This window comes from Salvelinus fontinalis, chromosome 4, assembly GCF_029448725.1.
Source record: "Salvelinus fontinalis isolate EN_2023a chromosome 4, ASM2944872v1, whole genome shotgun sequence".
Classification (NCBI taxonomy): Eukaryota; Metazoa; Chordata; class Actinopteri; order Salmoniformes; family Salmonidae; genus Salvelinus; species Salvelinus fontinalis.
Genome location: NC_074668.1, coordinates 35,349,070 through 35,370,773, shown reverse-complemented (window position 1 = coordinate 35,370,773; position 21,704 = coordinate 35,349,070). Strand labels below are relative to the sequence as shown.

The 21,704-nt window shown below is 42.5% G+C and overlaps 1 protein-coding gene across 2 annotated transcripts in view; it reads left to right on the top strand.

The window, feature by feature from the left end:
* Positions 1 to 20,842, top strand: part of tcn2 (transcobalamin II) — a 29,043-nt gene extending 8,201 nt beyond the window's left edge. Inside the window, exons 3-10 of one of the 2 annotated variants that reach the window (XM_055919882.1) lie at positions 16,791 to 16,983; positions 17,235 to 17,404; positions 17,552 to 17,704; positions 17,867 to 18,036; positions 19,421 to 19,595; positions 19,703 to 19,883; positions 20,096 to 20,214; positions 20,403 to 20,842. In XM_055919882.1, the coding sequence (XP_055775857.1) occupies positions 16,791 to 16,983; positions 17,235 to 17,404; positions 17,552 to 17,704; positions 17,867 to 18,036; positions 19,421 to 19,595; positions 19,703 to 19,883; positions 20,096 to 20,214; positions 20,403 to 20,464 (1,223 nt within the window). In that variant the 3' untranslated portion in view covers positions 20,465 to 20,842. Of the gene's footprint in view, positions 1 to 16,790; positions 16,984 to 17,234; positions 17,405 to 17,551; positions 17,705 to 17,866; positions 18,037 to 19,420; positions 19,600 to 19,702; positions 19,884 to 20,095; positions 20,215 to 20,402 lie in introns of both variants that reach the window. The other variant, XM_055919883.1, reaches the window with a different exon arrangement.
* The last annotated feature ends 862 nt before the right edge of the window (positions 20,843 to 21,704 follow it).

Genomic DNA, 21,704 nt, shown 5'->3' with positions numbered 1-21,704 from the left:
TTTCAACGTATTTCTCTTTTTCAAACTACCATTGCAGAGCTGGCTACAATTTAAATTTCACCCCCCTGAAAGGAGAGAACAAATATTATGGCTGAACTCAAATGTGCTGGTTGATAAAATACCTGTATTTATGGGAAAGATGTTTGAAAAGGGTATTTTGTTCTTAAATGATTTTGTAAATTGGTATGGTAGAGTTATGTCCTTCATGGAGTTATCAGAATTGTACGGAAAGGTCTGCTCAATCCAAGAATACAACCAATTGATTACAGCATTACTCCAAAAATGGAGGAGGCAGGTGGCAGCGGGAGGAGGTAGGGAACTGGCCTGTCTGCCCAATATAAAGGATCAAAACTGGCGGCGGAATAAAAATAGCATAAGTAGGAAAGTATACCAGTTTCATTTGAGGACCAGGATGTTGACAACTGTGCCATACAGATTGCAAAATAGTTGGAAAGAGATTTTTGATGTACCGATTCCATGGTACAGGGTGTATGCGTTGATATATAAAACAACGCAAGATTCAAGACTTGTGCTTTTCAACTAAAATTATTATATAGAATTCTTGCCACCAACAAAATGTTGAATATTTGGGGCATAAAATCATCGAAGCTCTGTAGATTTTGTTGTGAGGATAAAGAATCAATAGACCAGTTATTTTGGTATTGCCCTCAGGTAGCCAGTTTCTGGTCTCAGGTTCAGGAATGGCTGAAAAAGCATAGCATTGATCTAAAATTGACCCTAGAAATAGTACTGTTAGGAGATCTGGAGAGACCGGGTCAGTCAATTACTAATACTCTTAGTAAAAGTATTTATCTTCAACTCGCAATCTGTGGATTATATTCAATTAGATAGATTGAAATTGTATGTTAAACATCACAGCATAGTTGAAAGATATGTGTTGCGTAGAAACCCGATGTGGGTGGCCAGCAGAGATAGATGGGATGGGCTGAGGGTTGGTATATGGAATTGGAGACAAGTGGGAGTGGAGTTGCTGTGTGGGAGATAGAATGATGGTCAAAGAAAAGTTTTAAAAATAAAAAGTACATTTGAATGGCACTAAGTGGAAGTGTTTTTACAACTAATGCCGGTTTGCCTGAGGCTGATGCCGTACAGGTGTTTGTACACATGCATATATACACACACTCTCAAATAAACACATACAAGAACAGACACATCATCAAATGTATTGATATAGTCCTTCTTACATCAGCTGATATCTCAAAGTGCTGTACAGAAACCCAGCCTAAAACCCCAAACAGCAAGGAATGCAGGTGTAGAAGCACAGTGGCTAGGAAAAACTCCCCAGAAAGGCTAAAACCTAGGAAGAAACCTAGAGAGGAACCAGGCTATGAGGGGTATCCAGTCCTCTTCTGCCTGTGCCGGGTGGAGATTGTAACAGAACATGGCCAAGATGTTCATAAATGACCAGCATGGTCAAATAATAATAATCACAGTAGTTGTCGAGGGTGCAGCAAGTCAGCACCTCAGGAGTAAATGTCAGTTGGCTTTTCATAGCCGATCATTAAGAGTATCTCTACCGCTCCTGCGGTCTCTAGAGAGTTGAAAACAGCAGGTCTGGGACAGGTAGCACGTCCGGTGAACAGGTTAGGGTTCCATAGCCGCAGGCAGAACAGTTGAAACTGGAGCAGCAGCATGGCCAGGTGGACTGGGGACAGCAAGGAGTCATCATGCCAGGTAGTCCTGAGGCATGGTCCTAGGGCTCAGGTCCTCCGAGAGAGAGAATTAGAGAGAGCATACATAAATTCACACAGGACACCGGATAAGACAGGAGAAGTACTCCAGATATAACAAACTGACCCTAGCCCCCCGACACAAACTAATGCAGCATAAATACTGGAGGCTGAGACAGGAGGGGTCAGGAGACACTGTGGCCCCATCTGATGATACCCCCGGACAGGGCCAAACAGGAAGGATATAACCCCACCCACTTTGCCAAAGCACAGCCCCCACACCACTAGTGGGATATCTTCAACCACCAACTTACCATCCTGACACAAGGTCGAGTATAGCCCACAAAGATCTCCGCCACGGCACAACCCAAGGGGGGGCGCCAACCCAGACAGGAAGATCACGTCAATGACTCAACCCACTCAAGTGACGCACCCCTCCTAGGGACGGCATGAAAGAGCACCAGGTAGCCAGTGACTCAGCCCCTGTAATAGGGTTAGAGGCAGAGAATCCCGGTGGAGAGAGGGGAACCGGCCAGGCAGAGACAGCAAGGGCGGTTCGTTGCTCCAGAGCCTTTCCGTTCACCTTCACACTCCTGGGCCAGACTACACTCAATCATATGACCCACTGAAGAGATGAGTCTTCAGTAAAGACTTAAAGGTTGAGACCGAGTCTGCGTCTCTCACATGGGTAGGCAGACCATTCCATAAAAATGGAGCTCTATAGGAGAAAGCCCTGCCTCCAGCTGTTTGCTTAGAAATTCTAGGGTCAATTAGGAGGCCTGCGTCTTGTGACCGTAGCGTACGTGTAGGTATGTACGGCAGGACCAAATCGGAAAGATAGGTAGGAGCAAGCCCATGTAATGCTTTGTAGGTTAGCAGTAAAACCTTGAAATCAGCCCTTGCCTTAACAGGAAGCCAGTGTAGGGAGGCTAGCACTGGAGTAATATGATAATTTTTTGGTTCTATTCAGGACTCTAGCAGCCGTATTTAGCACTAACTGAAGTTTATTTAGTGCTTTATCCGGGTAGCCGGAAAGTAGAGCATTGCAGTAGTCTAACCTGTTGAGGATGGGGGCGCTGTTGAGACTATTTATGCTAATTGGGTAATTTTTGAAACGGCTTCCCACAAAATCCTTGATCGTACAATATGCATATTATTATTATTATTATTATTGGATAGAAAACAGTCTATAGTTTCTATAGGAGTTGAAATTTTGTCTCTAAGTGGAACAGAGCCCATTCTACAGCAATTTCCCTGACATGGAGTCAGATTTCAGAAATGTTGGCCACTGTTCTGAAGTCAGTTAAAAGGGCACTGTTATTGCTATGACTATACGGACACTTCTTACGTCTTCCCCTGGATGCCTTTACGTGATGACGATTCCAATGGGGTCGATTGCGCGTTCACAGGCACTACAAATGAAAAAACCCTGTAGCTAGCAAGTCTTTTCTTGGTGCGTAACGCGCGTGGAGGACACCGAGCCGCTCCTGTTCCAAGCATTAGTTTAGCCTGTTATATTTCTCCGGTCATCTTTTCACTCGTTATAGGAGTTAAAAACATCATAAGGTAGTTAATTTAAAGCGTTTTATAGCAATTTATATCCGTTTAGTGCGATTTTGGGACATTTATTTTTGAAACGATGTGAATAGCCGGGCACGCTTTTCAGTTCATCCCGAACGCAGTTGGCATTTCCACATGGCAAGAGGACAGCTTTCCACCAAAAGACGATTACTCCCAAGAAAGGATCCTTTGCCCAAGATACTGATGGAAGAACAGCTCATAGTAGGACATTTTTATTATAATAAATCGTGTTTCTGTCGAAACATTTTAGTGGCTTAGGACGCCATGTTTTTTGACGTAGCTTTGCTTGGCGCAAACTGTATTGAAAAGTAAGGATAAATTAAAAAATGTAATTCCGCAATTGTATTAAGAATTAAATTGTCTATCAATCCCTGTCCACCCTATATTTTTTAGTCACGTTTATGAGTATTTATGTATAAGAGTAGATCACTGTCTAAGTGGCGCAAGGACATTTTCTGACCAGCTGAGCTACATTTCACATTGTCTAACCATGATTTTGGTGGCTAAATATAAACGTTTTCGATCAAACTCTATATGGATTGTGTAATATGATGTTACAGGAGTGTCATCTGAAGAATTCTGAGAAGGTTAGTGAAAAAATTAATATATTTTTGGCGATGTTGACGTTATCGCTCACTTTGGCTAGAATCAATGCTGGGCTGCTATGTGCTATGTGCTATGCTAATATAACGATTTATTGTGTTTTCGCTGTAAGACACTTAGAAAATCTGAAATATTGTCTGTATTCACAGGATCTGTGTCTTTCGATTCGTGTATGCTGTGTATTTTTACGAAATGTTTGATGATTAGTAAGTAGGTAAACACGTTGCTCTAAGTAGTTTTTCTATTCCATTTGTGACGGTGGGTGCAATTGTAACCTATGCCATCTACCTGAAATATGCACTTTTTTCTAACAAAACCTATCCCATACCATAAATATGTTATCAGACTGTCATCTGATGAGTTTTTTTGTTGGTTAGGGGCTATAAATATCTTAGTTTAGCCGAATTGGTGATGGCTACTGGTGTTGGTGGACAAATAAAAGATGGTGGATTATGCTAATGTGTTTTTAGGTAATAGATGTACATCTTTACATATTGTGTCTTCCCTGTAAAACATTTTAAAAATCGGACATGTTGACTGGATTCACAAGATCTGTGTCTTTCATTAGCTGTATTGGACTTTAATGTGTGAAAGTTAATTATTTTAAAAAAATATTTTTTTTGAATTTCGCGGCACTGGATTTTCAGTGGGGGGGGGGGGGGGGGTGCCGCTAGCGGCACGCTGATCCTAGACAGGCTAACCTAGAAGTAACAAAAGCATGGATAAATTTTTCTGCATCATTTTTGGACAGAAAGTTTCTGATTTTTGCAATGTTACGTAGATGGAAAAAAGCTGTCCTTGAAACAGTCTTTTTTTTTTATCCCATTTTCTCCCCAATTTTCGTGGTATCCAATCACTAGTAATTACTACCTTGTCTCATCGCTACAACTCCCGTACGGGCTCGGGAGAGACGAAGGTCGAAAGCCATGCGTCCTCCGAAGCACAACCCTACCAGCCGTACTGCTTCTTAACACAGCGCGCCTCCAACCCGGAAGCCAGCCGCACCAATGTGTCGGAGGAAACACCGTGTACCTGGCCCCCTTGGCTGGTGCGCACTGCGCCCGGCCCGCCACAGGAGTCACTGGAGCGCGATGAGACAAGGATATCCCTACCGGCCAAACCCTCCCTACCCCGGACGACGCTATGCCAATTGTGCGTCGCCCCACGGACCTCCCGGTCGCGGCCGGCTGCGACAGAGCCTGGGCGCGAACCCAGAGACTCTGGTGGCGCAGTTAGCACTGCGATGCAGTGCCCTAGACCACTGCGCCACCCGGGAGGCCCCTTGAAACAGTCTTGATATGTTCGTCAAAAGAGAGATCAGGGTCCAGAGTAACGCCGAGGTCCTTCAGTTTTATTTGAGACGACTTTACTACCATCAAGATTAATTGTCAGATTCAACAGAAGATCTCTTTGTTTCTTGGGCCCTAGAACAAGCATCTCTGTTTAGTCCGTGTTTAAAAGTAGAACGTTTTCAGCCATCCACTGAGGTATCACGATCTCTTTCAATAATGGCAGGAATGGAGGAGGTCCTTATCCTAGTGAGATTGCGAAGGCGAACACCGCTATGTTTAGTTTTGCCCAACCTAGGTCGAGGCACAGACACGGTCTCAATGGGGATAGCTGAGCTGACTACACTGACTGTGCTAGTGGCAGACTCCACTAAGCTGGCAGGCTGGCTAACAGCCTGCTGCCTGGCCTGCACCCTATTTCATTGTGGAGCTAGAGGAGTTAGAGCCCTGTAATAGTGCCAGACATGCACACAAACATATACAGTTGGCATTGCTGTTATGGTTTTAGTTGTCCTTGATCTCCTTTGTTTTAAATTCATAATTATTTTATATATATTTTTTTTCCATTGTTTGCTGTTTTCTTCTGTCTTTTACTTTTTTCTTGTTGTTGGTGCATTGGGGGGTTCTTGGGGCAATGGAATTAATTGTATTTTTTTTTTCTTCTTGGGGGGGGGACTCGAATGGTTGAGGGACAGCTATTGGGGAACTGTGGGGGGGATCTTGGAGGGTTCAGGTTTTTTGGCCTCGTGGTAGATCGGTCAACATGCCCTTGAGCGGGACATTGACCCTGGATGCTTCTTTGTGTCGCTCTGAATGGGAATCTGTTGGATGACTGGTATGATGTAGTTGTTGAGCGGCTTCACTGCGAGTATATTGTATGTTTTGAATAATCAATAAAAACATTTTTTTTTTTAAATATATAAAAATAAAATAAAAATTCCACAAATTAACTCAAGGCACACTTGTTAATTGAAATGCATTCCAGGTGACTACCTCATGAAGCTGGTTGAGAGAATGCCAAGCGTGTGCAAAGCTGTCATCAAGGCAAAGGGTGGCTATTTGAAGAATCTCAAATATAAAATATTTTGATTTGTTTAACCTGTCTAGCCCCGGGGTGCCGCTAGCGGCACTCCTCCCACATTCCACTGAAAAGGCAGAGTGAGAAATTCAATTATTATTTTTTTTAATATTTAACTTTCACACATTAACAAGTCCAATACAGCTAATGAAAGACACAGATCGTGTGAATCCAGCCAACATGTCCGATTTTTAAAATGTTTTACAGGGAAGACACAATAAGTAAATCTATTAGCTAAACACCTTAGCAAAAGACACCATCTTTTCTTTGTCCACCAACACCAGTAGCTATCACCAATTCGGCTAAACTAAGATATTGATAGCCACTAACCAAGAAAAAACCTCATCAGATGACAGTCTGATAACATATTTATGGTATAGGATAGGTTTTGTTAGAAAAATGTGCATATTTCAGGTAGATATCATAGTTTACAATTGCACCCACCGTCACAACTAGACTAGAATAAATACATAGAGCAACGTGAGTTACCTAATTACTAATCATCAAACATTTCGTAAAAATACACAGCATACACTAATCGAAAGACACAGATCCTGTGAATACAGACAATATTTCAGATTTTCTAAGTGTCTTACAGCGAAAACAAAATAAATCGTTATATTAGCATACCACATGTGCAAACATTACCAGAGCATTGATTCTAGCCAAAGAGAGCGATAACGTAAACATCGCCAAAATATATTAATTTTTTCACTAACCTTCTCAGAATTCTTCAGATGACACTCCTGTAACATCATATTACAACATACATATACAGTTTGTTCGAAAATGTGCATATTTAGCCACCAAAATCATGGTTAGACAATGACAAAAGTTGCCCAGCTGGTCAGACAATGTCGTGCGCCATATTAGACAGTGATCTAGTCGTATACATAAATACTCATAAACGTGACTAAAAAATATAGGGTGGACAGCGATTGATAGACAATTTAATTCTTAATACAATCGCTGATTTACATTTTTTAAATTATCCTTACTTTTCAATACAGTTTGCGCCAAGCGAAGCTACGTCTAACAAAATGGCGTCATAAGCGATTAACATTTTTCGACAGAAACACGATTTATCATAATAAATTGTTCTTACTTTGAGCTGTTCTTCCATCAGAATCTTGGGCAAAGAATCCTTTCTTGGGTCTAATCGTCTTTTGGTCGAAAGCTGTCCTCTTGCCATGTGGAAATGCCCACTGCGTTCGGCATGAACTGGAAACGTGTCCAGAGATTCAAAGTGTCTCAGAAAAAAATGTCCCAAAATCGCACTAAACGGATATAAATTGCTATAAAACGGTTTAAATTAACTACCTTATGATGTCTTTAACACCTATTACAAGTAAAAACATGACCGGAGAAATATTACTGGCTACACTAATGCTTGGAAAAAGAGCAGGTCGGTGTCCACCGCGCGTCCGGCGCAGCTGGAAAAGAGTTACTACCTACACGTTGATCTGATTTATAGAGGCTGTGATTGCGCAATCGACTCCATTCAAATCGTCATCACGTAAAGACATCCAGGGGAAGACGTAAGCAGTGTTAGTATCCTCATAGCATTCACAGCGACCTTTAAACTGACTCCAGATCAGGGGCCAAGATGTGTGAAATCTGACTCCATGTCAGGGAAATTGCTGTAGAATGAGTTCTGTTCCACTCAGAAACAAAATTTCAACGGCTATAGAAGCTAGAGACTGTTTTCTATCCAATAATAATAATAATATGCATATTGTACGAGCAAGAATTGAGTAGGAAGCTGTTTAAAAATTACACGATTTCCAGAAAAAGTGACAACAGCACCCCCTATCCTAAAGAGGTTTAATATTTTTGGGGTTATTACATGATTCCATATGTGTTATTTCATAGTTTTGATGTCTTCACTATTTTTCTACAATGTAGAAAATTGTCAAAATAAAGAAAAATCCTTGAATGAGTAGGTAATCTAAAACTTTTGACCGGTGATAGATAGATAGATAGATATATATATATATATATATATCTATCTATCTCACCGGTAAAATACGTTACAAATTTACAGTATGTACGATATGTTACGAATTTGCAAAACGTATGATATTTTACGAATTCCAATTAGTTGTTTCTAACATCAGCTTAGGGGTTAAGGATGGGGGTTAATGTTAGTGGAAGGGTTAGTTAACATGCAAAGTAGATAAAAAGTAATAAGTAGTTGCTAAAATGCTAAAGTCCATGATGAGTTTCGAACACGCAACTTTTAGGCTGCTAAACGTTCCCGCTATACGCCCACCCATTCACCCTCTTTTTGTTATACGCCCACCCATCCACTATCCTCTCATTATACGCCCACCCATCCACCCTCCTCTCGTTTTTGCCTTAATTAGGGATAGGCGTTCCGTCAACGGTACAGTTGTAAATCATGCATCGCACATTTTAGAGAAACAGCAAATGTCGGTGCATGTAAGTGTCTTATATCGGCTGAAAGCTTAAATTCTTGTTAATGTAACTGCACTGTCCAATTTACATGAGCTATTACTGCGAAAAAATGCTATTGTTTGAGGAGAGCTCCTTTATCAAACCGCGATAGGTTTGATAAATTCACCTCTGAAGGTGAAATGTGTACTTATTTATCATCCCAAGGGTCCCAGAGATAACATGAAGTGTCGTTTTGTTAAAATCATTTTTCATATCCTAAAAAGTTCTATATAGCATTCACGATCAATTTTGTTTTTCCACTCGTTCAATTTGCAAAGGAAGGAATCTGAAAATCGAACCCTAAACGTTGTTTCAACCAGTCAAATTACGATGGTATTTATTCCTCAGAGATCCTAGAACGTAACCAGACTTCACTATATCATTAGGTGTAGTATATCCTATCCAAATCAGAGAGCAACGCATTCATGGCGTGCCGATGACAGGGGTGGTCTTCACTTGATTGACTGTAACTGTGTCAAGTAAGCACCAATTGGGGTCAAACAAAGCTAGCTAGATAGCCAATGAACTGGGCTTTACGGCAGTATGCATATCTGGGGTATCTGCTAACCTTGTGCAACAGCAAGGCTTTTCCTTTTCTGACAAAAATTGCAAGAGTATGGAGAGTTATGAAGATGTTGAATTTACAATATGGCTATTAATACTGGAAAAGCTAAATCAAAGTCCAAGTATACAGATTTGATATTCTTGCAGAAAAATGTAATGTAAATGTGTTCTTCACGATTTGCCCAAATGTACCTGGGTGATTTCACACTAAATGCAGCTTGCTCATACTTATGAGTCTTATCAGTCTGAAACTTTGCACATACACTGCTGCCCTCTTGTGGACACCATCGGCACCAGAGTGATAACTAGATTTGGGACCTTTCTGTGGTGGTAGAATTATTATTATTTTTTTAAGTGTTTTTTTTTTTATTTTATTTTCTTCTACAAGATCTATTGTGTTATATTCTCCTACATTCAATTCACATTTCCACAAACATCAAAGTATTTCTTTTGAATTGGTACCAAGAATATGCATATTCTTGCTTCAGGGCCTGAGCAACAGGCAGTTAGATTTGGGTATGTCATTTTAGGTGAAAATTTAAAAAAAGGGGGCTATCCCTAAAAGTAACCTATCATACTAATTTGATTGTCTCAGATTTACATTTACTATGTTACGTTTAGTATATGAGACCAGTCTGCGATTCCAGAAAGCCTGGTCTCTGCTCCACCCAGGTTGGTGAAGTTCATCAGAAACTTCCTTCACCTGAGTTTCCTCACGAATGCATTTACTCAACACTAGTTATTTGAAGCGCCACTGGGAAAATGACAGAGTTGGTTTGGCGTGATGCACCGATACAAATCAAATCAAACTTTATTGGTCACATGCAGATGTTAATGAGAGTGTAGTGAAATTCTTGTGCTTCTAGTTCCGACAGTGCAGTAATATCTAACAAGTAATCTAACAAATTCACAACGACTACCTTATACACACACAATGTAAGGGGATGGAATAAGAATATGTACAGTTGAAGTCAGAAGTTTACATACACCTTAGCCAAATACATTTAAACTCAGTTTTTCACAATTCCTGACATTTAATCCGTGTAAAAATTCCCTGTCTTAGGTCAGTTAGGATCACCACTTTATTTTAAGAATGTGAAATGTCAGAATAATAGTAGAGAGAATTATTTATTTCAGCTTTTATTTCTTTCATCACATTCCCAGTGGGCCAGAAGTTTACATACACTCAATTAGTATTTGATAGCATTGCCTTTAAATTGTTTAACTTGGGTCAAACGTTTCGGGTAGCCTTTCACAAGCTTCCCACAATAAGTTGGGCGAATTTTGGCCCATTCCTCCTGACAGAGCTGGTGTAACTGAGTCAGGTTTGTAGGCCTCCTTGCTCGCACACGCTTTTTCAGTTCTGCCCACAACTTTTCTATGTGATTGAGGTCAGGGCTTTGTGATGGCCACTCCGATATCTTGACTTTGTTGTCCTTAAGCCATTTTGCCACAACTTTGAAAGTATGCTTGGGGTCATTGTCCATTTGCGACCAAGCTTTAACTTCCTGACTGATGTCTAGAGATGTTGCTTCAATATATCCACATAATTTTCCTCCTCATGATGCCATCTATTTTGTGAAGTGCACCAGTCCCTCCTGCAGCAAAGCACCCCCACAACATGATGCTGCCACCCCCGTGCTTCACGGTTGGAATGGTGTTCTTCGGCTTGCAAGCCGTAGTCTGACTTTTTTATGGCGGTTTTGGAGCAGTGGCTTCTACCTTGCTGAGCGGCCTTTCAGGTTATGTCAGTATAGGACTCGTTTTACTGTGGATATAGATACTTTTGTACCTGTTTCCTCCAGCATCTTCACAGGGTCCTTTGCTGTTGTTCTGGGATTGATTTGCACTTTTCGCACCAAAGTACGTTAATCTCTAGGAGACAGAACACGTCTCCTTCCTGAGCGGTATGACGGCTTTGTGGTCCCGTGGTGTTTATACTTGTGTACTATTGTTTGTACAGATGAACGTGGTACCTTCAGGCGTTTGGAAATTGCTCCCAAGGATGAACCAGACCTGTGGAGGTCTACAATTTTTTGTTTGAGGTCTTGGCTGATTTCTTTTGATTTTTCCATGATGTCAAGCAAAGAGGCACGGAGTTTGAAGGTAGGCCTCGAAATACATCCACATGTACACCTCCAATTGACTCAAATGATGTCAATTAGCCTATCAGAAGCTTCTAAAGCCATGACATAATTTTCTGGAATTTTCCAAGCTGTTTAAAGGCACAGTCAACTTAGTGTATGTAAATTTCAGACCCACTGGAATTGTGATCCAGTGAATTATAAGTGAAATAATCTGTTGTTGGAAGAATTACTTGTGTCATGCACAAAGTAGATGTCCTAACCGACTTGTCGAAACTATAGTTTGTTAACAAGGAATTTGTGAAGTGGTTGAAAAACGAGTTTTAATGACTCCAACCTAAGTGTATGTAAACTTCCGACTTCAACTGTACATATAAATATGGATGCGCGATGGCCGTGCGGCATAGGCAAGATGCATTAGATGGTATAGAATACAGTATATACACATGAGATGAGTAATGTAGGATATGTAAACATTATTAAAGCGACATTATTTAAAGAGACTAGTGATACCTTTATTAAATCAATTTATTAAAGTGGCCAGTGATTTGGGCGATGCAGTTCCCTTACCAGGCGGTGATACAGCCCGACAGGATGCTCTCGATTGTGCATCTGTAAAAGTTTTAGGTGACAGCCAAATTGACGCTGTTGCACCTTCTCAACCATGCTGTGTGGGTGGACCATTTGTTTGTCTGACGTGTACGCTGAGGAACTTAACTTTCCACCTTCTCCACTACTGTCTCATCGATGTGGATAGGGGGGTGCTCCCTCTGCTTTTTCCTGAAGTCCATGATCAAAAGTGTAATTTTAGATTCCAACAGGCTCTGCATTTCAGGAATCACAGTAGCAATTACTCCTGGTATACTGTTAGATTATTTAGCCATTTTAAACATTTTATAAAATAAAGTGTAAATTCTATTCATTTTTACATGTAGTAAAATTATGTGAAGCAGAGTGGAAGTTATATTATGTCAGGCACCTGATGCAGACCCATGTTTGGAAAGTCTGTTTATTAATATGTTCCTTTGGATATTATTTGGATATCCTTTTGTCCTATTATAAGAAGCAACCCCACGGACAATTGGCAAAGTAAAGTACATTCAAATGGAATTTCATTCAACGGTCGCAACAGACGGTAAATGTACTTGACTGTTGTCCAAGGGACAGCATAGGAATGTCGGGTAAGAGTTGGTAAACGTTGATCCACTTCATCCACTGCAGGACTTTTCAATGATTTTGCAATGAATTGTTTGATGTGTCTGAATAGATAATGCACAGCCCCTCTTGTTGAACAAATCTACTGTGATGAAAATAATCTCACTTGTGTCATGCCACCTGATCTGTTAAAGTTCTGTAATTTGATGCACATAATTGATTTCATGTTGCTAAGGCATTCTTACCAGTACATCAGTCTACCACCATACTATTGTTAGCTCCTGGGAAAACCCACTGGCACTGGCATCACAAATCAAATCAAATCAAATTTTATTAGTCACATACACATGGTTAGCAGATGTTAATGCGAGTGTAGCGAAATGCTTGTGCTTCTAGTTCCGACAATGCAGTAATAACAACAAGTAATCTAACCTAACAATTCCACAACTACTACCTTATACACGCAAGTGTAAAGGGATAAAGAATATGTACATAAAGATATATGAATGAGTGATGGTACAGAACGGCATAGGCAAGATGCAGTAGATGGTATAGAGTACGGTATATACATATGAGATGAGTACTGTAGGGTATGTAAACATAAAGTGGCATAGTTTAAAGTGGCTAGTGGTACATGTATTACATAAAGATGGCAAGATGCAGTAGATGATATAGAGTACAGTATATACATATACATATGAGATGGGTAATGTAGGGTATTATATTATATTAGGTGGCATTGTTTAAAGTGGCTAGTGGTACATTTTTACATTTCCATCAATTCCCATTTTTAAAGTGGCTGGAGTTGAGTCAGTATGTTGGCAGCGGCCGCTAAATGTTAGTGGTGGCTGTTTAACAGTCTGATGGCCTTGAGATAGAAGCTGTTTTTCAGTCTCTCGGTCCCTGCTTTGATGCACCTGTACTGACCTCGCCTTCTGGATGATAGCGGGGTGAACAGGCAGTGGCTTGGGTGGTTGTTGTCCTTGATGATCTTTATGGACTTCCTGTGACATCGGGTGGTGTAGGTGTCCTGGAGGGCAGGTAGTTTGCCCCCGGTGATGCGTTCTGCAGACCTCACTACCCTCTGGAGAGCCTTACGGTTGTGGGCGGAGCAGTTGCCGTACCAGGCGGTGATACAGCCCGACAGGATGCTCTCGATTTGTGCATCTGTATAAGTTTGTGAGTGCTTTTGGTGACAAGCTGAATTTCTTCAGCCTCCTGAGGTTGAAGAGGCGCTGCTGCGCCTTCTTCACAACGCTGTCTGTGTGGGTGGACCAATTCAGTTTGTCTGTGATGTGTACACCGAGGAACTTAAAACTTTCCACCTTCTCCACTACTGACCCGTTGATGTGGATAGGGGGGTGCTCCCTCTGCTGTTTCCTGAAGTCCACAATCATCTCCTTTCTTTTGTTGACGTTGAGTGTGAGGTTATTTTCCTGACACCACACTCCGAGGGCCCTCACCTCCTCCCTGTAGGCCGTCTCGTCGTTGTTGGTAATCAAGCCTACCACTGTAGTGTCGTCCGCAAACTTGATGATTGAGTTGGAGGCGTGCATGGCCACGCAGTCGTGGGTGAACAGGGAGTACAGGAGAGGGCTCAGAACGCACCCTTGTGGGGCCCCAGTGTTGAGGATCAGCGGGGTGGAGATGTTGTTACCTACCCTCACCACCTGGGGGCGGCCCGTCAGGAAGTCCAGGACCCAGTTGCACAGGGCGGGGTCGAGACCCAGGGTCTCGAGCTTGATGACGAGTTTGGAGGGTACTATGGTGTTAAATGCTGAGCTGTAGTCGATGAACAGCATTCTCACATAGGTCCAGATGTCCAGATGGGTTAGGGCAGTGTGCAGTGTGGTTGCGATTGCGTCGTCTGTGGACCTATTGGGTCGGTAAGCAAATTGGAGTGGGTCTAGGGTGTCCGGTAGGGTGGAGGTGATATGGTCCTTGACTAGTCTCTCAAAGCACTTCATGATGACGGAAGTGATTGCTACGGGGCGGTAGTCGTTTAGCTCAGTTACCTTAGCTTTCTTGGGAACAGGAACAATGGTGGCCCTCTTGAAGCATGTGGGAACAGCAGACTGGGATAAGGATTGATTGAATATGTCCGTAAACACACCAGCCAGCTGGTCTGCGCATGCTCTGAGGACGCGGCTGGGAATGCCGTCTGGGCCTGCAGCCTTGCGAGGGTTAACACGTTTAAATGTTTTACTCACCTTGGCTGCAGTGAAGGAGAGCCCGCAGGTTTTGGTAGCGGGCCGTGTCAGTGGCACTGTATTGTCCTCAAAGCGGGCAAAAAAGTTATTTAGCCTGTCTGGGAGCAAGACATCCTGGTCCGCGACGGGGCTGGTTTTCTTTTTGTAATCCGTGATAGACTGTAGACCCTGCCACATACCTCTTGTGTCTGAGCTGTTGAATTGCGATTCTATTTTGTCTCTGTACTGGGACTTAGCCTGTTTGATAGCCTTGCGGAGAGAATAGCTACACTGTGTATATTCGGTCATGTTTCCGGTCACCTTGCCCTGGTTAAAAGCAGTGGTTCGCGCTTTCAGTTTCACGCGAATGCTGCCGTCAATCCACGGTTTCTGGTTTGGGAATGTTTTAATCGTTGCTGTGGGTACGACATCGTCAATGCACTTCCTAATGAACTCGCTCACCGAATCAGCATATTCTTCAATGTTGTTGTTGGACGCAATGCGGAACATATTCCAATCCGCGTGATCGAAGCAGTCTTGAAGCGTGGAATCAGATTGGTCGGACCAGCGTTGAACAGACCTGAGCGCGGGAGCTTGTTGTTTTAGTTTCTGTTTGTAGGCTGGAATCAACAAAATGGAGTCGTGGTCAGCTTTTCCGAAAGGAGGGCGGGGGAGGGCCTTATATGCGTCGCGGAAGTTAGTATAACAATGATCCAGGGTTTTACCAGCCCTGGTAGCACAATCGATATGCTGATAGAATTTAGGGAGTTTTGGTTTTAGATTAGCCTTGTTAAAATCCCCAGCTACGATGAATGCAGCCTCAGGGTGTGTGGTTTCCAGTTTACAAAGAGTCAGAGTTCGTTCAGGGCCATCGACGTGTCTGCTTGGGGGGAATATATACGGCTGTGATTATGATCGAAGAGAATTCCCTTGGTAGATAATGCGGTCGACATTTGATTGTGAGGAGTTCTAGATCAGGTGAACAGAATGACTTGAGTTCCTGTGTGTTGTTATGATGATCACACCACGTCTCGTTAATCATGAGGCATACCCCCCCGCCCCTCTACTTACCAGAAAGATGTTTGTTTCTGTCGGCGCGATGCGTGAAGAAACCAGCTGGCTGCACCGACTCCGTTAGCGTCTCTTGAGTTAGCCATGTTTCCGTGAAGCAGAGCACGTTGCAATCCCTGATGTCTCTCTGGAATGTTACCCGTGCTCGGATTTCATCAACCTTATTGTCAAGAGACTGGACATTGGCGAGTAGTATGCTAGGGAGTGGAGCGCGATGTGCCCGTCTCCGAAGCCTGACCAGGAGACCGCTACGTTTGCCCCTTTTACGGCGTCGCGTAGGGTCGCCGGCTGGGATCAGATCCATTGTATTGGGTGGAAGGCAAAACACTGGATCCGTTTCGGGAAAGTCATATTCCTGGTAGGAACGATGGTTAGTTGACGTTAATCGTATATTCAGTAGTTCCTCCCGACTGTATGTAATGAAACCTAAGATCACCTGGGGTACCAATGTAAGAAATAACACACAAAAAACCAAAATACTGCATATTTTCCAAGGAACGCGAAGCGAGGCGGCCATCTCGGTCGGCGCCGGAAGAGGTGACCAGGGTAGACTGACTATGAGCAGCCTGTACTTTGTCCTAGTATGAGTCAGTTACATCAAGGTGACATTGGGAGAAGTCATGCTTAACGACACAAATTGGCTGCCTTGTGAAAATTAATTTGGTTATTAAGTTGCTGATGTCTTTGCTTTTCTTTGTGTATGATTGCTGAAACAGTGATTGGAGAAGTCATGCTTAAGGACACATTGGCTTCCTTGTGGGAATTCATGTGGTTATTATGTTGCTGATGTCTTTGCTTTTTCATATGATTGCTGATACAGCACAGGAAACACTGGTTGTGCAATGCTTTGACCTAGATTAGAGTCTGAGGATCTCAGTTAGCACACAGCTAGTCTTTTGTAATCTTACTGTAGGTTTATTAGTCACATCTCTTACAGAACATATCTTTGTTAACATTGGAAGTTATTCATCTTGTACTTTTGCTATAATGTACTGTTGTTTTTGCTTTAACCCATATTATGTGTCCAGATCCTATAGGATCGGAACATAGTGAGCTGCTCCTCTCACTCAATAAGAAGCTGCTGCGCTCTCTGGAGGACCAGGAAACATTCCCTAATCCCAGTGTGCACCTGGCCCTGCGTCTGTCCACTCACCACAACCTTGGCAAGGAGAGTGATCACCTGAATGCACTCAAAACAGATTTACACAATGACATTGAGAGGTAAAAGGTCATATTTATAAAGCCCTTTTATTGCACATTTCTAGATGGCATTGTGCATTTCATGCTTGATAATGACCTAGTTGTGCAAACGTCCTTTTATGTAGTCAATGGCTTCAAAACTACCTGCAGTGCATTTGTATCCAGTTTCTGGTTCTGTATTTACGATTGATACTTTTGAGATTATATTGAAGTATCTTTACCCATCATAACTCTCCTGTATCTTCCCCTTACCCTATATATTCTGCTCTCAGCTCTCTGGCTAATAGCCAGCCAGTGGTGGGTCTCCTGGCCCTTTACACTCTGGCCCTGAAGGCCTCCTGCTATGATCTCAACACCCTGACCTTCACCGTCAACCAGAGGAGCGAGACCCTGCTGACTCATCTCAAGAGACAGATGGCACTGGAGAAAGAGCACATCACCTGTAAGCCTCCTCATTCCTTCGTCTGACCCGTACCATCTTTGTTAATGCTCTATAAAATTTGCCATCATACTTTATTTGTTCTCAGTCGCTGTTACTATTTAATTATTTTATCTGATATGTTTTTGTGTCCATCTTTCTCTCCTGCAGTCAGTCACCGTCCTCTGACAAATTACTACCAGTACTCTCTAGGCGTGCTGGCACTGTGTGTGAGTGGAGTTAGAGTCAACTCTCACGTGAGCAAGAAGCTCGTCGGGGCAGTAGACCATGGACATATCAAACACGGAGACTCCGATTGCATCGGTAAGTGTGACCACGGAAATCCAGGAGCATCTCCACACTCCGATTCTGTTTTCCTACAGTTAAAATGTATTTCCTCACACTGGCTCCCTCCAATCAGATTCTCTATAGGTGATTTCATGGAGATGATGCTAAACCCTCGCTTCATCCCCTCTCTTTCTTTAGACACGTTTGCCATGGCTGGAATGGCCCTACAGTGCCTGAAGGAGTCTGACACTCAGGTGCAGGATGCGGCTCTTGACAAGGCCCTGGGCGTCATCAAGCAGAAGCTACTGGACTCCCGGCGGGCTGATGGTCACATGGGAAATGAGTTCAGCACAGGCCTGGCAGTGCAGGTTAGGACTGGGTCACTTCCCCCCTCTAGGCCTACAGTGCCTCTGGAAAGTATTTAGACCCCTTGAGTTTTTCCACATTTTGTTACGTTACAGCCTTATTCTAAAATGTATTAAATAATTTCCCCCTCATGAATCTACACACAACACCCCATAAAGACAAAGCAAAAACAGGTTAAGACATTTTTGCAAATTTTCTAATAACAAAAAAAATCACATTTACATAAGTATTCAGACCCTTTACTCAATACTTTGTTGAAGCACCTTTGGCAGCGACTACAGCCTCGAGTCTTCTAGGGTATGACGCTACAAGCTTGGCATAGCTGTATTTGGGAAGTTTCACTAATTTTTCTCTGCAGATCCTCAAGCTCTGTCAGGTTGGATGGGGAGCGTTGCTGCACAGCTATTTTCAGGTCGCTCCAGAGATGTTCGATCAGGTTCAAGTCCGGGCTCTGGCTAGGCCACTCAAGGACATTGAGACTTGCACTGAAGACACTCCTGTGTTGTCATGGCTGTGGGCTTAGGGTTTCATCAAGGATCTCTCTGTACTTTGCTCTGTTCATCTTTGCCTTGATCATCCTGACTAGTCTCCCAGTCCCTGCCACTGAAAAACGTCCCCACAGAATGATGCTGCCACCACCATGCTTCACCGTAGGGATAGTGCCAGGTTTCCTCCAGATGTGACGCTTGGCATTCAGGCCAAAAAGTTCAATCTTGGTTTCATCAGAACAGAGAATCTTGTTTCTCATGGTCTGAGAGTCTTTAGGTGCCTTTTGGCAAACTCCAAGTGGGCTGTCCTGCCTTTTACTGAGGAGTGGCTTCCGTCTGGCCACTCTACCATAAAGACCTGATTGGTGGAGTGCTGTAGATATGGTTGTCCTTCTGGAAGGTTCTCCCATCTCCACAGAGGAACTCTAGAGCTCTGTCAGAGTGACCATCGGGTTCTTGGTCACCTCCCTGACCAAGGCCCTTCTCCCCCAATTGTTCAATTTGGTCAGGCGGCCAGCTCTAGGAAGAGTCTTGGTGGACTCCAATCAAGTTGTGGAAACATCTCAAGGATGATCAATGGAAACAGAATGCACCTGAGCTCAATTTCGAGTCTCATAGCAAAGGGTCTGAATACTTATGTAAATAAGGTACCTGTTTTTTTATTATTCATTTGCTAAAATTTCTAAACTTGTTTTTTGCTTTGTCATTATGTGGTATTGTGTGTAGATTGCTGAGGATTTTTTATTTAATCCATTTTAGAATGAGACTAATGTAACTAAATTTGGAAAAAGTCAATGGGTCTGAATACTTTTCTAAGGCTCTGTATATCAACCTGTGTAGCATTTACATGTCTGATTGGAGCAATATAAGCATTTCCTGGTGTGTCCCTGTGTCCCAGGCCTTGCTGGCTATGGGCAGCCAGGTGCAGGAGTGTTCTACCTCAATGGAAGCTATGAGGTCAGATGTGAGGAAGGGAACATATCGCAACCCCATGGCCATGTCACAAATTCTGCCTGCCCTCCAGCAAAAGACCTATCTGCAAGTCAAGGGAAAGCAGTGCCGCAATGAGGATGGCAAGTGCTGCGTTATCATCAAACCCAACAGTGGTCAATCTGTTTTTGAGGTGTGATCCTCCTCACTCTTACTTACTGCCTCTGCTTTGTTGGGTTTTCCTCTACAGACAGCCTGGTCCTGGAAGCCAGGCAGCCAGTGATGGTGTTACAGAGCAATACCAAAGTAGCCCTCAAGTTGGAGGTGGTCAAATCACATGGGGCTCCTGATGTCTATTCTGTTGACGTGCCAACGGGCACCTCGTTGGTTTATGCCCTTGAACTCCTTCAAAAGAAGAACATTGGCTTCACGTGAGCTAATGGGGCGCTTTTATCGTTATTTTGGTTGATATGTTAATCAAGTTCCAAATCGATACTTTATGGAGAGCTAATTTGTCTCATTTACATTGCTACAACTCAGAAAACGTTGTAGAACTTCCCAGTGTGGTGGTGAATAGCTTAGTGTCATATCACAAGTTTAACATGATGAACTCTCCTCCTTGCTCCCTCTGCCTACACTGCAGGTTTGAGAAGGAGACCAGCCTGTGGGGACCCTTCCTGAGCGTGGTGAATGGGGAACGGGCTCGACAGACCGACCGTAGATACTGGCGCCTCTCCTCAGACGGCAACGCTCTCAGCCAGGGTGAGAACAGAGGGTTATATGGCATAGGAAACACATACACAAATGCACATGCAAAATACACAACTTTCCTATGTCGTTACTAGTTATTGCTCAACAATACAATGAATGCCTTAATTGCTTTCATCCAAACATTGATTTCCTTCCTACTGTGACTAAAGATCAAACAATGATTTGGTTTCTCTCATTAGGTATCAACGACTTCAAGATTGAGATGGCTCAAAAGATCACCCTCGAAAACACCAGCTACTGAGAATCAAGATGTTTGAAGCACAGTGATTGAAAAGGTGTCATGTCAAATTATCTGATGTGAAAGCAATACAGCACAACAATGTGATTTATAGTGTCATGTACTAGGATATTTTAGAGTAAAAAAATTGTAGAGATCTTAGGATTCTCAAAGGTTTGCAACAACTTTTATGAACTTGATTAATTTCCCCAGTGAATATGAATAGTTAATTTTAGACTCATGACTTTCTTCACTTTTACCTCTATGGATTAAAAACACATTGTGAATTAACATTTATAGAGAATATAATTGCCTTTTTATACTTAACATTTCATAATCATTTTTTGTTAATGTATGGTTTAAACGTTTTGCATTTAAATAAACAAGATAAACCTTTGGCTATATTTGTCTGCTTTATTTCTTCATTTTATCAGTATTGTATTGAGGGTTGGGGTGGCCATTGTTTCCTAAAAGAAATAGGCTAAGCCTACTCTCCAGTCATTTGTATTAGTAAATCATTCTGATAAAGTGGAGGTGAGAATGAAATTAAAGTCAAATTACCTCACATCACCCCTGAATTTCACACATAGCTTGTAATTTATCCAGGATTAGATGTCAACAGCAGGTGGCAGGAGCTATGTCAAAAAAGCTTGTACCACTTGTACAAGTGGAAATGCAGTATAATAAGAATGGTCTACCCAAAGACCAGTATGGTCTGCCTGTCCAAAACATCACTAGTTACTACAGACACAAAGTAAAAATTGGCTTTATTGTATTTTTTCCCCCTTAAAACAAAAATGTGGTTTTAAGGTTAGGCATGAAGTTTCAAATCAGATTTTAAGAAGAGAAGTTAACCAAGGTATCATTACTCATTGTGTATTTATTCTTCACGTATTGTTCCCCCCCAAAAATGTCCCTGTTGGGAAAGGCCTGTAAGTAAGCATTTCACTATTAGTCTACATCTGTTTACAAAGCATGTGGCAAATTTATTTTGATTTGAAATTGTAGAAATAGGCAGGGTTTAGCTATTTGTGGCTGAGTTAACTAGTGATGACCCAAAACATCCAGTCTGAAGTAAAAGGGCCTCCTCTGGAGAGGTCTGCTGCATGATTCTCCACCCCCGGCTGGTCTATTGCTCTGAGGGATGTAAGGTGTCTGTTTTGTCGAAAGTAGTAGCTCCCTTGCTACCTGGTGCAGTGCCATTAACCTCAGTCCACCCTGGTGGTTGATGTGTGCAACCACGGTTGTGTTGTCTGTCCGCATC